The following is a 15,222-nucleotide window of genomic DNA, read 5'->3' as shown; positions in this document are numbered from 1 at the left end:
AACAAAGTGTTGATTACAACTCCACTGACATGGCTGTTGCTTTATTCATACCAAGTGACACTTCTTCCCAAGCAAATGATTTATGTGACTTAAAAAAAGAGGCTGCACAGCACCCTTAAAGGTTGATTTGAATGTATTATGTGTTATGTCTTTTTGACCTTCAGAGTTCAGAACATAATTATTCAATTATGCCATTAGAATTGTCATCATTTTATGTCACTTTTTCTCATACTGATGTTAACCCAGATCTGTAGTTGCACTAATTGCATTACCTCAAATACCCAGCAGAGGGATGCACCAGGTCTAGTCAGTCCTCAGAGCAGACCTGCCCTGCTTATTTACAGTAATTTGAGCTGTCAATGCAGCAGCAGTTGGTTGATAAAAAACTGAACATGAGCTTTACGTTTTATCTTAATGTAAATGTTCAAGATGAAGAGGAGGTTATCAGTGGAATTATAGGATTATGCAAGCGAAAAACACTTGCACACAGAGAAATTTACAAGGTACACCACTATAGTACATTTGTAGACTTTTATTCTCTATCAGCCATAGACACAGCAGCCGTTTTGTTTTTGTCTTTTTGATACAGTAATACATGCCCTTATAGATATCAATATATGCATTGTATATGTATATAACTGTCATCATCAAAGAAAAGGGATGCTGATTCTTCAAATTAAAAGCATATCTGTCACAGTGAACTTCCACTAGTTTGCATTTTACATTTTTCTGAATTCACAAAGTAAACAGTGATAGTGAAATAAATACATTACTTGTTGTAGTTACATACAGTAGCGATACTCAGAGCTGTGAATAATGATATATCTAAGCTCTCAACCTGCTTCATTACGTGCGCCTCTGGTGTATCATTATCTTGTATTTGTCAACTCTCTGAGACTAATCCCTGTGCACAAAAAGCAAGGAGGTGTTCCCTCCTGACATTCAGGAGTGCAAATGCGGTGTGTGTAAAATAAATGTGTTTTTTTTCTTTGCTGAGAGAAACTAGCGAAAATCTTCAACATCACGCACGGACACATTCACTCACAAATACCCACCATACAACTGTTAACATCTGGTCCGACACTTTCTGGTTCAACAGATAAACTCTAAAATAAAATAAAGCTTAAACACCTGATCACCTTACCACATATGTAATATCAGACATGTGTGAAACCACCCTTTATTCACCGGTGCCAATAATTGTCACTGGTGACTTCTTCTTCTTCTTCTCATTGGCATTTAAACTAAGGATTAAATAAGTTCTTTATAATAACTAATGAGTAAAACTAAGAATCAAAAAAATAAACTCTGAAATAAGACATCAAACATCAGCATTATAAATAATTCCTAAACCACTTGTCAGTGCAGTATTTCACTCAACACATGCATGGATGAACTCAGACATAGAGGAGCTGCAGTACAACCTCACTCACACATTCACCAGCCATACAATACAAGATCAACAATTCAAGAGGAAAAGAAACAACAAGAAGAACAAACAAAACAATAAGAAACAAAAAACAATTAGTATTAAACATAACAATACAGAGAAAGACACACATAGAAGGGGAAGAGAGGCAGAAGGGCAATCCATATAACTACAAAGCAGTCAAAGCTAGGATCATAATGACAGATGTTGATTAGTCATGCCTGCTCTACTTCACATGGGTGATTATTAATTCCTAGGCTACAGATGTTCAGTAATGTCTAGAGTATAGATAATATATAATTCCCGAAGACAGAGTACACATAGCCTACACAAAACACAGCAGCAGCAGTTAAATTCAGTGTTGATGCAGTCTGGTTTTCTCTGCGTGACATCTTGACCACCTGACTCAAAAGAGTGGAGAGGCTAGTACAGTGAGTAAGACAGTTTTAGTTTTTCAGTTAGCAATATCTGAGAAACTCTGGTTGTGAGAGGCAGTGCAGTGTGAAATATTGTCTTTTGAGTCCAAGCGCCTACTCAGACGGTAGTGCCAGTATTTTGCAGGTAAAGTGTTCTTTACCGTCAAGAGGTTTGTGAGTTAGTTGATGTGAATAGTTTCCCACTGTTTTCTTTGTTTTTCTCTGTGTGTTTTTTTTCTTGTTTTTTCTTTGCTCTACCACAGAATCAGAACACAAATATCAAAGACAACTATGACATGGAAAGTAAAATGAATCAGGAAAACAACAGAAGGCTTTCTTTGGTCACAAAAAAGGCAAAAATGATCAGAACGTGAAAAGAAAATCATGAATACATGAAAGCTCCAAATTGTACAATATACCATCTTCCAAGACTTAAATGGGAAGACCGTGGTAGCTTTGAGGTGCTGTGGTGCACCGGGATTGCAGTTGGCTAATGCATAGGATTAGGGGGGACTTTAGTATAGACCGAGTCAGGGAGTCAGGTTTCTGGGGGAGTTTTACACATTCTTCTACTCTTCCTCCTCCTCCTACTCGTCCTTCTCTCTTCGTCCTCATCATTGTCCTCCTTGTCGTCTTCGTAGTAACGGTGAAAGAGCTGGTGGAGATGCTGCTGGAGATCACTTGGTTTTGACCCTCTTCTGGGGGTGTCCATTCGTTCTAGAAGAACCTGTTTGCGCTGTCCAGCTCCTTCTGCCTGTGTTCTTCTGAGGGTGCCACCTTTACGCATGTGAGCCCTGAAGACAAAAAAATAGGGAGAGTAAATGACCAGAGGAACAGGACAGGTCAACATCCTCAAAATCATGCATCTGTGGCTCTGTGGAAAAGAAATTGTAGTAATGGATGCTGCTATAGTTGTAACATCTCCACGCGGAAGAAAAACCCACACATTATGTTATGCCTTATCAATCCAGCATGCAAATATGATGGAAAAAAAGAAGGCAAAAACAAAAACATCATGCCTACATTTGTCTGCAGAAACTTAAAGATTTTGTTGACCAAATTCATATCAAAAGTTGATGTTGGCCATTTTTGGAATCTACATTCATGTTTTTCCTCTTGTTTATTTTAGGTTCCTGCATACACCTTTACCATATGTTTTATTGACAATGTTTCTAAACCTTGATGATAATAACGTAGAACTATTGAGGTAGTACTTCCTAATTATGTGGAACACTCAGGGCTATCACAGTATTACAAGTATGTAGCAAAACACAGATAATGATGGGAGTAATAGAAGACATAAGATAAAACTATGATTTGCTGCACACACTTTCCACACTTTAAGTACTTTAAGTGGTAGACTTGAAAATGTTGTCTTGTAAATGAAAAGTTACAAATACAGATTTCATTGTTTTGTAATGTCTCTTTGATTGATGGTGAAAGATTAAAATAAAAAAAATTAAAAATCTCAGTTCGCTACTTGACTAGCCTACACAAAACACAGCAGTGTTAGATACTGAAATATTAGTCAGTGTTACTGATCAAACCAGAGCACAGCTGTTACAATAAAAAGTTCACACACAAAAAATACAAGCAGTCACACACAGACTCATTCAAGGTGCACTCCAACACTCACACACCTCCTGACCACAGTTCCATCTTCTTTGACAGTCTCTCTCTCTACCACATGAGGGAGCTCTGCTCTGCTAAAACCACATATATAACCTAGTGCCTGGTGGCATAAAAAAAAGAAAACATCCTTCACTTAAATTAGAATGATTTAGTAATGAATTGCTGCTATGGTGATTTTCTACTTAAACAGCTGAGCTGCTGCTAATAAAGTCCCCATTACATACAGGGAATCTGTTCGGTATCATTGTATAATCTGCTTCATTTGAAATTTGAAATAATTGTGACAAGTGTTTTTAACAAACCTGATTGAAGTCATCCTGGGCTGAGGGGAGGTCAGAAGACAAAGATGGATCACCTTGTTGTGCCATTGTCCTTTGACCCTCCACCACTGTTGTTGTCTCTACACAGCTGACCTTACCGCCCTCAGATGTCTCCTGCCTTGATGCTGAGAACCCCCCAGATTCAGTAAATGTTACCTACATCACAGGAAAAAATTGTTTGTTATTTAAGTGACACTTGTACACTACTACCAATATAAATGTTTTTTCGGATTAAGACAAGATTGGCAAGATTATAGTAATGAACAAATATACAGTATAAAGACACACACCTCTGTATGGTCTCCTTCACTTTTCACTACAGTCCGCTTCACAACCTTCGAGTAACCATCTCCCTCTGCCGTACTGATGGACCCCTGGGGAGCTCCTTCTAATGACACCTCTTGGTGCTCCACACCATCGGCAGAAACACACTTGCGAATAATTTTACGGGTAACCTGAGGAATATCATGAGTAAAAGACCATTAGGTGGTGATGCTCTTGTTTAAGGGAAAAGGTATTGCCAAGGTATTGCCTTTGGTATAGCTCTAATATTGCAACCTTGTTTTGTCAAGCATTACTGTCACCACCTGTTTAAAAGTGGCATAGTTATGTATGTGAAGAATGTAGAATAATGCTTTACCTTTTTGACAACAATGTGTCCATTTTCATCCTTGTATTTTTCTTCTCTCACTGACTGACTAGGGAGATCAGGCATTTCATCAGCCTGTAAGAGAAACAAGACAAACGATAATCAGGAATGTTAACTCAGATCAGTGTTATGTTTAAACGTTTAATTCTTTACGTCAAAAATAAAATGCCACATGTTAGAGTAAAAACAAAAAAGGACCCAAAAACTTGCATATTAGGTTGTAATTCAGTGAGAGAGTAGGGACTTTGGGATACAAACTTGCATTCTCAGGGGAAAACAGTTATGTTGTCAAATAAACCAACAAAGAAATGCTCACAAAAGCATAAAAGATCTTCATGGGGTCAAACCATCTATGCAAATCAAGTGATTTCTTTTAAACCCTAAATCCTCTTCATATACACATTTTATTTTTTTCACCTACTTTGATGAGATTAAAGGTTGTTAGAGAGTAAAATATTTTAACTTGACAGTGAAAACCTAGCCTGCTTAAAGTTGCACACAGGAAGCCACACCCTTCACGGCCTTTAAAGCACAATCAGTCATGCTAAACCAGATACCTGAATGACAACTCTCCTTCTCACTACTCTGGTGGTCAAAAATTCATCATCTGAACTTTCTGACACTGGTCCAAGCTCTGCGGTGATCTCCTGACCAAGCAAGAGAAATCGATGAGATTTAATGAATGACAATATGAACACTACGTTTGCAGCAAAGTAAGCAATAAGCAGAGTGACAAGGTGCACTTTCCTTCAATTTTTGAGAATTTACAGTGAATTTTAATGTGTTTCATCGGAAAGAACAACATGGCAGTCTGTAGTTTGGAAAAAATATCTGCAAAACACACCATGCTTTTATTTAATTAAAAAACTGGGGTGCTTATTGCTGATGGAAAACATGTAGCTTATGCGATTACTGTGATTGGTATAGCTGGTTACAGGCAGCAAAGTGACATGCTGAGTTAGGACTGGTTGAATCTAAAATAAAAACAAAATGAGGGTTATGATGAGTTTTAGATCCCATCCATGTTGCCAGAGGGTTAGCAGTCATTCCTTCCTTAAGCAAATTGTATTTGGTTAAGCTCAGCTTTGGGGAAGCTTGCAGGTTGGAATGGTTTACCAAATCTCATCTTACCCTTGTCAGAGTGTTATCTGTATCATATGCCCCAATTTCACAGACAGGAGGCACTTGTGAAGCCTCACATAAGATGAATTCTTCATCGGATGCTTCTGAATAGTGCAATAATTCTTCTCTCTCTTCATGTACAGTATGGAGGGGTTTGTGAACAAAAAGGGCATCCTCATAATCTTCACTTCCGGACGACAACAGCACTCCTCGGGTCACCCTGTCCTGCAACATTGGCACTCTTGAATGGCTGAGATGATCCTGATGCTGACTTTCAGTTGACCTAGCTTTTGACTCAGGTTCATCAGGCTCAGTTTCTGAGAAATCTGATGCAGCTTGTTCGCAGTCGAAGTAAGGCTCTGGGTCAGAGTATTCAAAGGTAGGGCTGTCTATACCACCATGCACAACCTCTGCATATCCTGGAGGCATGTGAGTAGAAGAGGTCTCTGCATACCCAGGTGGGATGCTGTACTCTTCATCAGAGGTTGATGAAGTCATCTCTGCTATAGGTTTAACTGAGTTGGACTTGGAAGCAAAACAATCATAATCTTCTGGAGTCAGAGATTCTTCTGAATATTGTCCACTGGTCATTGCCCTGTCCTCATCTGAAGATGTCTCAAAGTTCCCTGAAGAGTGGTATGGGATTAATTCCTCAAAGCTAAAACGTCTTGCAGATGTAACTGTCTCAGTGGTCAAATCAGAAACAGACTGAGTGGAAAGATCTTCAGTCTGAGTGTCTTCAACAGAAGTCACCTCCCATAAATGTGGAATTTGATATTGGACACTCTGTGTTGAAGTTTCTTCTTTCAAACCATTTGTGTCATCAGATGGTAAAGTTGATTCACATTCTTCTTGAGTTTGAAGACAGTTAGTTGTACAATCAACCTCAAACACATTAGCCAGATTTTTTTCAGGTATGTCTGATTCAATCTGTACAGCAATTTTGGAGGAAGACACTGAAGAAAATGTCTCATTAGCATGGTCACATTTTTTTCTGGACTGGGATATGTTCAAAGAAAAACCTGAGTTCAGTGATGGTTCCATAGCTTTACTAAATATTTGGGGAGATTCTGGCACTGAACGGGAGTCAGTAGGGGACACAGGATTATCATTCTGTTTACCAAGACCTATTAGTGCGCTTGTTTCAGGGGTTCTTGTTGGTTCATGAGCAACTGAGATCAATGAATTTATTTCTTCAATGGATGTCTTGAAATGTAGATGCTCAGTGACTGCTGAATTTGTCATACTGACACTGTCACCGTCTTCTGTTGGGCATTTATCTTCAGGTGAGAGGTCTTCACATTTATAAATTTGATCAACTTCTGGACTTTCATCAATGGATATTGAAAGAGATGGGTCAAGTGTCTCTTGTCTAAACTTGAGTTTCATCTCCTCCAGATCTGACAGCAGCTGATCAAGCTGAGGGGACCCTGACCCTGGTGGTGTTGGAGTGGAATCAGGGGACTTGATTTTATCATCTGGACTGTCGTGTTCTGTTTGACAGTGTGAGTCTGGGTTCAGTGAGCTTGTTTTAGCTACGTTGTCTTCACTTTGACTGGAGAATGACAGTTTTTCCTGTGGTGAGCTACTTTGATTGATCAATGGGATTTCAGACTGTGTTTCACTTGGGACAAAGGTACCTGGAATTGGAAAATCTAGTTTTTCAATGGGAAGTTTGTTTGAATCATTTGCAGAGGGTGGCATCTTGATTGGAAAGACCTGACTCAGTCCTAAACCAACATTTTTTTCATTTGAAGATTCTGAAAGATTTGTCTTGAAAGATGTAGTTGATACCTGCAAGAAATGATACAGTGGAATGGGGAAATAATTATAGACAAATGTGATTTGTGAATTCTTTTGATGATGAAAGATCAAATGAAACATGCATTTCTCAGGGCAAGTTCTGCATTTATACATAGAAGCAGCATCTCAAATGAGTAAATTCAGCATATTTTGGCCATTCATAGTAGTATGTATACATGTTAATAAACAAATGCAAATGCAATTTAAAATGCACTAAAATTACCGATTACATTTTAAAACATTTTTGAAATGTTCTTGATAATGGCACACTTGGAGATATTGTGTGGAGTACATCAGTGACAATATCTTTAAAGCGGGGCGCAAATGAAGTTGAGTCAATATCAGAATTTTTGTAACGTGGTGGTGGCTGCTGTCCTGTTTTAACGTAGAAGCAGGAAACATCGACTTGCCATGAAAATCTTGGTCTGCCCTTTTCCCAAAAGGTAGTTACTTCTGCCATAACAGAAGAAACAACAGCCAAAACCATGTCTATTTTTGTAAAAAGATCAACAACAAATAACCATACACCATTTAAATAAACAACCACTAACTGGTACAAAGTCCCATCTGCAGACATTTGAGAAAACAAAATGTGGGAGAAGGGCAATAGTTGGATGCAATGTGCAGACATGCAATTCTGTCATCACATTAGTTGCAAATGACCTGAATTCTAACTTGCGCCTCTTTGGAAATGGTTGTCACTAGTCACAGTCATGCTAGGAAACATGACAGGCATCAATAAAGTAGGATGTTTCTAAGATCTGGGAGTTTCTACATTTGCTATGAAAACAGTGGGATCCTGTGCCTTAAAATAGTAAGACAAAAAAACAAAACAATACATGCCTCCAGCTGTGGCAAGCACATCACATAGTTTAGATTAAAAAAAAACATGTTTGGCAAAGATCTGAATAGTACTATATACCTTTGTAGAACTGCTGTTGATTGTATTTTTTGTGGGGGGGACTTTTATGCCTTTAACTGACAGGAGAGACAGGAAATAGGGAGACAGCAAAGGGCCACTGGGTGGAATCGAACCTGGGGCCACTGCAGCGAGGACTATAGCCTCTGTACATGAGGTGCCTGCTCTACCCAGTGAGCTCTGCGACGCCCCACTGCAGTAGGTTGTAATATAGAAAATGTATGCCTTATAGATAATATCTGATTAAGGCACTTGAATCCCTAATGCTTGACGCAGTCAAATCAGGTGAGTTGAAGGTATCACTGGTTAGCTCTGTGCAGCTTATGAGAACGTTTCATATTAGGGAGAGAGGCTTGTGTCACTTCAAGTGGGTCACTCTTTAATGTCCATGAATTGTAGTTCACTGAAAGATCATTCCGTCTATTCTAATGAAAACATGCCACAGCAAGACAGCGAAGCCCTTGTGGGAAAGCTTTATGCAAGAGTTCTACATTCACGCTTTTAGTATTGCCATATCTATTGCTTTTAAAAGCAACACTTCAATCACTGCTGAGCAAGAGTTTGTGCTGTCTTACCAATCATGGAACTTTTGCTCTCGTCCTCACTCATGGATTTTCTTTTCACGTTCTTGTAAATCAAATCTTGGGGGCATGTCACCTTTAATTGTGATTCGGGGTCTCTCCATTTATGTTCATGGTCAAGTTGTCTTCGTTTCTCTGATTTTCTTTTTCTGTATTCATGGGAAACCTCCAACCAGACAGCATGGTGAAATCCAAAATTTTATACTACAAATGGAATGTGACTCAACTCACTAAAAGCGGCTAATTCTATATAATGTGATGTGATCTAGTCCAGGTCATTTGTATTTGAGGAAGGTGCTATGGGTCCTAACTCACTTGCTCTAGTTGGTGGCATTGTCATTTCAGGATATGAATCTGTTACTGTGAGATTAAGTACTGTAGAGTCAGAGAGAGTGGAATCCTGTGATGGTTTGGGGTCTGCTACCATGCTCTCAAAATGACAAGATTTGGCCTGGCTATGTGACTCTTCCATGCTGACTGCAAAATCACAAGCTTTCTCTGGGCCATTTTGACCACATGGCACCTGGTTTAAAACTCCATCTACTGATTCAGGACTTGGAGGCGTAGAAGGTCTTAAAGCAGCCAGCCAGTAATCAAGGAATGACTGTGAGTAGTCATGGTCTGATGGCATGTTATTGAAGGACTCCTTATATTCACTGTAAAACTCAATGGACTCTGGAGAATCTGGTCTCATCTCATCAAACAAAGTATCAAAGCAAGAATCAGAACAATCTCTTTCCAATGTAATAGAGTCTGGTGAAACAGATCTGTACTCAAACATATGCATGTAATAACAAGGTTGAAAGTCAAACTGACCAATTTGAGAGTCGGGAGAAAGGGCAGTGAACTCATCAACTGAAGCAAATGATTGTGGAGATGGTGGCCTCTGATTAATGAATACGCAAGATGAATATGATGGACTTCCATCTTTTGAATACAACATTTCAGGTGAAAGCGTATAGTCTGAAAGTGAAGTACTCTCATTAGAGTAACATTCGTCAACATGCTGGTGAGGGCTGAAGCATCTTGTGTCACCTGTTACAAACTGTAATGTACCAGAATAACTTTGATGTGCTGACACAGAATCAGCTCTTGACAACACATCAAATCTTTTGTCTATTGATGTGCAATGGGGAAAACTTGAAGAATATTCTGCAAATGAGGTGGCAATTTTGTCAAATGTTTTTTTTGGCAAAGCACTACATAGAGCTTTTTCTGGGGCACATTCAAAGGCTCTTATATCACAACAAGAGCATTTTCCCTTATAAAGTGGATCAAATACATGTGACATTAGGTTGTTAGGTAAAGGTTGAAATTTCTTAGATAATAATGTGGAGTCAGATAGTATAGATTCGCTAGATACAAGTTTAGATGGGGACGGGGTGAGGATTTTCTCTGACGCCACAGATTCTGGTGAAGACGCTCTAAAGTCTCTAAAGCAGTCCTGCAGCAGTGAAATGTCAAAATCGGACGACACTGATTCTGGTGACAACGCCCTGCTACTAAACAACTTCTCAAGCTCAAAGTCTGACATAACAGACTGCGGAGAGTCTGGCCTAGTCTCGTCAAAAAAGGTCTCCAGACACAAATCAGTCCCCTCCCAGTCTGAAAATGTTGATTCTGGTGTAAACGACCTGAGATCTGACAATTCTACATCGTGAGCGATGTGGGGAGGTCTGTACTGTGGAACAGGTGAGTCACTGGAGAGGGGCCTGAGTTCACTTTCAGAAGCCACCGACTCGGGAGAATGCGGCCTGAACTCGCTCACCCAATGCTCTGTGGAGGTGTCAGGGCACTCTATGTCCGATGACACTGACGGAGCGCAGACAGGTTCCCATTCTTGACACCTCAACAAAGCCTGTGCTGGTTTCGCAGGTCCAAAGCCCCTAACAATATCTGCATATGTGAGAGGTCTGTCCCAAGACAGTGGTTGGGATGTGGTCACGCTGACTTTTGTGCCTTCGACCCCGCAACTAAGTGAATCTGGCGAATCTGCTCTGTTGTCGTCAAACAATTCCTCCAGACAATATGTGGAATACTCAACATCTGACAGTGTTGAACAAGGTGACACTGGTCTACTGCCAGAGTACTGTAAGTAATAGTTGCAACGTTGACTTGTCACCTGGCCAAACGTAATTCCAGGAGACAAAGTTTGCTGCTCAAATGATGCCACAGATTCCGGTGAGGACGCTCTAAAGTCTGCCAACCAGTCCTTCAGCAGTGAAAAGTCAAAATCGGAAGACACTGATTCTGGTGACAACACCCTGCTAATAAACAACTTCTCAAGCTCAAAGTCTGACATAACAGACTGTGGAGAGTCTGGCCTAGTCCCGTCAAACAAGGTCTCCAGACACAAATCAGTCCCCTCCCAGTCTGAAAATGTTGATTCTGGTGTAAACGACCTGAGATCTGACAATTCTACATCGTGAGCGATGTGGGGAGGCCTGTACTGTGGGACAGGTGAGTCAGGAGAGAGGGGCCTGAGTTCACTTTCAGACGCCACCGACTCGGGAGAATGCGGCCTGAACTCGCTCACCCAATGCTCTGTGGAGGTGTCAGGGCACTCTATGTCCGATGACACTGACGGAGCGCAGACAGGTTCCCATTCTTGACACCTCAACAAAGCCTGTGCTGGTTTCGCAGGTCCAAAGCCCCTAACAATATCTGCATATGTAAGAGGTCTGTCCCAAGACAGTGGTTGGGATGTGGTCACGCTGACTTTTGTGCCTTCGACCCCGCAACTAAGTGAATCTGGCGAATGTGCTCTGTTGTCGTCAAACAATTCCTCCAGACAATATGTGGAATACTCAACATCTGACAGTGTTGAACGAGGTGACACTGGTCTACTGCCAGAATACTGTAAGTAATAGTTGCAACGTTGACTTGTGACCTGGCCAAACGTAATTCCAGGAGACAAAGTTCGCTGCTCAAATGATGCCACAGATTCCGGTGAGGACGCTCTAAAGTCTGCCAACCAGTCCTGCAGCAGTGAAAAGTCAAAATCGGAAGACACAGATTCTGGTGACAACGCCCTGCTACTAAACAACTTCTCAAGCTCAAAGTCTGACATAACTGACTGCGGAGAGTCTGGCCTAGTCTCGTCAAACAAGGTCTCCAGACACAAATCAGTCCCCTCCCAGTCTGAAAATGTTGATTCTGGTGTAAATGACCTGAGATCTGACAATTCTACATCGTGAGCGATGTGGGGAGGTCTGTACTGTGGGACAGGTGAGTCAGGGGAGAGGGGCCTGAGTTCACTTTCAGACGCCACAGACTCGGGAGAATACGGCCTGAACTCGCTCACCCAATGCTCTGAGGACACCCTAAAGTCTGCCAACCAGTCCTTCAGCAGTGAAAAGTCAAAATCGGAAGACACTGATTCTGGTGACAACGCCCTGCTACTAAACAACTTCTCAAGCTCAAAGTCTGACATAACTGACTGCGGAGAGTCTGGCCTAGTCTCGTCAAACAAGGTCTCCAGACACAAATCAGTCCCCTCCCAGTCTGAAAATGTTGATTCTGGTGTAAACGACCTGAGATCTGACAATTTTACATCGTGAGCGATGTGGGGAGGTCTGTACTGTGGGACAGGTGAGTCAGGGGAGAGGGGCCTGAGTTCACTTTCAGACGCCACCGACTCGGGAGAATGTGGCCTCAACTCGCTCACCCAATGCTCTGTGGAGGTGTCAGGGCACTCTATGTCCGATGACACTGACGGAGCGCAGACAGGTTCCCATTCTTGACACCTCAAGAAAGCCTGTGCTGGTTTCGCAGGTCCAAAGCCCCTAACAATATCTGCATATGTAAGAGGTCTGTCCCAAGACAGTGGTTGGGATGTGGTCATGCTGACTTTTGTGCCTTCGACCCCGCAACTAAGTGAATCTGGCGAATCTGCTCTGTTGTCGTCAAACAATTCCTCCAGACAATATGTGGAATACTCAACATCTGACAGTGTTGAACGAGGTGACACTGGTCTACTGCCAGAGTACTGTAAGTAATAGTTGCAACGTTGACTTGTCACCTGGCCAAACGTAATTCCAGGAGACAAAGTTCGCTGCTCAAATGATGCCACAGATTCCGGTGAGGACGCTCTAAAGTCTGCCAACCAGTCCTGCAGCAGTGAAAAGTCAAAATCGGAAGACACTGATTCTGGTGACAACACCCTGCTACTAAACAACTTCTCAAGCTCAAAGTCTGACATAACTGACTGCGGAGAGTCTGGCCTAGTCTCGTCAAACAAGGTCTCCAGACACAAATCAGTCCCCTCCCAGTCTGAAAATGTTGATTCTGGTGTAAATGACTTGAGATCTGACAATTCTACATCGTGAGCGATGTGGGGAGGTCTGTACTGTGGGACAGGTGAGTCAGGGGAGAGGGGCCTGAGTTCACTTTCAGACGCCACCGAGTCAGGAGAATGCGGCCTGAACTCGCTCACCCAATGCTCAGAGGACTCCCTAAAGTCTGCCAACCAGTCCTTCAGCAGTGAAAAGTCAAAATCGGAAGACACTGATTCTGGTGACAACGCCCTGCTACTAAACAACTTCTCAAGCTCAAAGTCTGACATAACTGACTGCGGAGAGTCTGGCCTAGTCTCGTCAAACAAGGTCTCCAGACACAAATCAGTCCCCTCCCAGTCTGAAAATGTTGATTCTGGTGTAAACGACCTGAGATCTGACAATTTTACATCGTGAGCGATGTGGGGAGGTCTGTACTGTGGGACAGGTGAGTCAGGGGAGAGGGGCCTGAGTTCACTTTCAGACGCCACCGACTCGGGAGAATGTGGCCTCAACTCGCTCACCCAATGCTCTGTGGAGGTGTCAGGGCACTCTATGTCCGATGACACTGACGGAGCGCAGACAGGTTCCCATTCTTGACACCTCAAGAAAGCCTGTGCTGGTTTCGCAGGTCCAAAGCCCCTAACAATATCTGCATATGTAAGAGGTCTGTCCCAAGACAGTGGTTGGGATGTGGTCATGCTGACTTTTGTGCCTTCGACCCCGCAACTAAGTGAATCTGGCGAATCTGCTCTGTTGTCGTCAAACAATTCCTCCAGACAATATGTGGAATACTCAACATCTGACAGTGTTGAACGAGGTGACACTGGTCTACTGCCAGAGTACTGTAAGTAATAGTTGCAACGTTGACTTGTCACCTGGCCAAACGTAATTCCAGGAGACAAAGTTCGCTGCTCAAATGATGCCACAGATTCCGGTGAGGACGCTCTAAAGTCTGCCAACCAGTCCTGCAGCAGTGAAAAGTCAAAATCGGAAGACACTGATTCTGGTGACAACACCCTGCTACTAAACAACTTCTCAAGCTCAAAGTCTGACATAACTGACTGCGGAGAGTCTGGCCTAGTCTCGTCAAACAAGGTCTCCAGACACAAATCAGTCCCCTCCCAGTCTGAAAATGTTGATTCTGGTGTAAATGACTTGAGATCTGACAATTCTACATCGTGAGCGATGTGGGGAGGTCTGTACTGTGGGACAGGTGAGTCAGGGGAGAGGGGCCTGAGTTCACTTTCAGACGCCACCGAGTCAGGAGAATGCGGCCTGAACTCGCTCACCCAATGCTCAGAGGACTCCCTAAAGTCTGCCAACCAGTCCTGCAGCAGTGAAAAGTCAAAATCGGAAGACACTGATTCTGGTGACAACGCCCTGCTACTAAACAACTTCTCAAGCTCAAAGTCTGACATAACTGACTGCGGAGAGTCTGGCCTAGTCTCGTCAAACAAGGTCTCCAGACACAAATCAGTCCCCTCCCAGTCTGAAAATGTTGATTCTGGTGTAAACGACCTGAGATCTGACAATTCTACATCGTGAGCGATGTGGGGAGGTCTGTACTGTGGGACAGGTGAGTCAGGGGAGAGGGGCCTGAGTTCACTTTCAGAAGCCACCGACTCGGGAGAATGCGGCCTGAACTCGCTCAGCCAATGCTCTGTGGAGGTGTCAGGGCACTCTATGTCCGATGACACTGACGGAGCGCAGACAGGTTCCCATTCTTGACACCTCAACAAAGCCTGTGCTGGTTTCGCAGGTCCAAAGCCCCTAACAATATCTGCATATGTAAGAGGTCTGTCCCAAGACAGTGGTTGGGATGTGGTCACGCTGACTTTTGTGCCTTCGACCCCGCAACTAAGTGAATCTGGCGAATGTGCTCTGTTGTCGTCAAACAATTCCTCCAGACAATATGTGGAATACTCAACATCTGACAGTGTTGAACGAGGTGACACTGGTCTACTGCCAGAATACTGTAAGTAATAGTTGCAACGTTGACTTGTCACCTGGCCAAACGTAATTCCAGGAGACAAAGTTCGCTGCTCAAATGATGCCACAGATTCCGGTGAGGACG

The 15,222-nt window shown here is 42.5% G+C and overlaps 1 protein-coding gene across 1 annotated transcript in view; it reads right to left on the bottom strand.

Annotated features, from left to right (window-relative positions):
* Positions 1-517: 517 nt before the first annotated feature.
* Positions 518-15,222, bottom strand: part of ank2a (ankyrin 2a, neuronal) — a gene marked incomplete at its 5' end in the record, with an annotated part of 80,721 nt that continues 66,016 nt past the window's right edge. The window contains 5 exon segments of the mRNA XM_083983764.1: positions 518-2,639; positions 3,486-3,577; positions 3,780-3,953; positions 4,088-4,252; positions 4,438-4,521. Of these exon segments, the coding sequence (XP_083839890.1) occupies positions 2,384-2,639; positions 3,486-3,577; positions 3,780-3,953; positions 4,088-4,252; positions 4,438-4,521 (771 nt within the window). The 3' untranslated portion in view covers positions 518-2,383.

Source organism: Trachurus trachurus, assembly GCF_905171665.1.
Source record: "Trachurus trachurus genome assembly, chromosome: 1".
NCBI classification, from domain to species: domain Eukaryota; kingdom Metazoa; phylum Chordata; class Actinopteri; order Carangiformes; family Carangidae; genus Trachurus; species Trachurus trachurus.
This window is presented reverse-complemented; position numbering and strand designations above follow the sequence as displayed.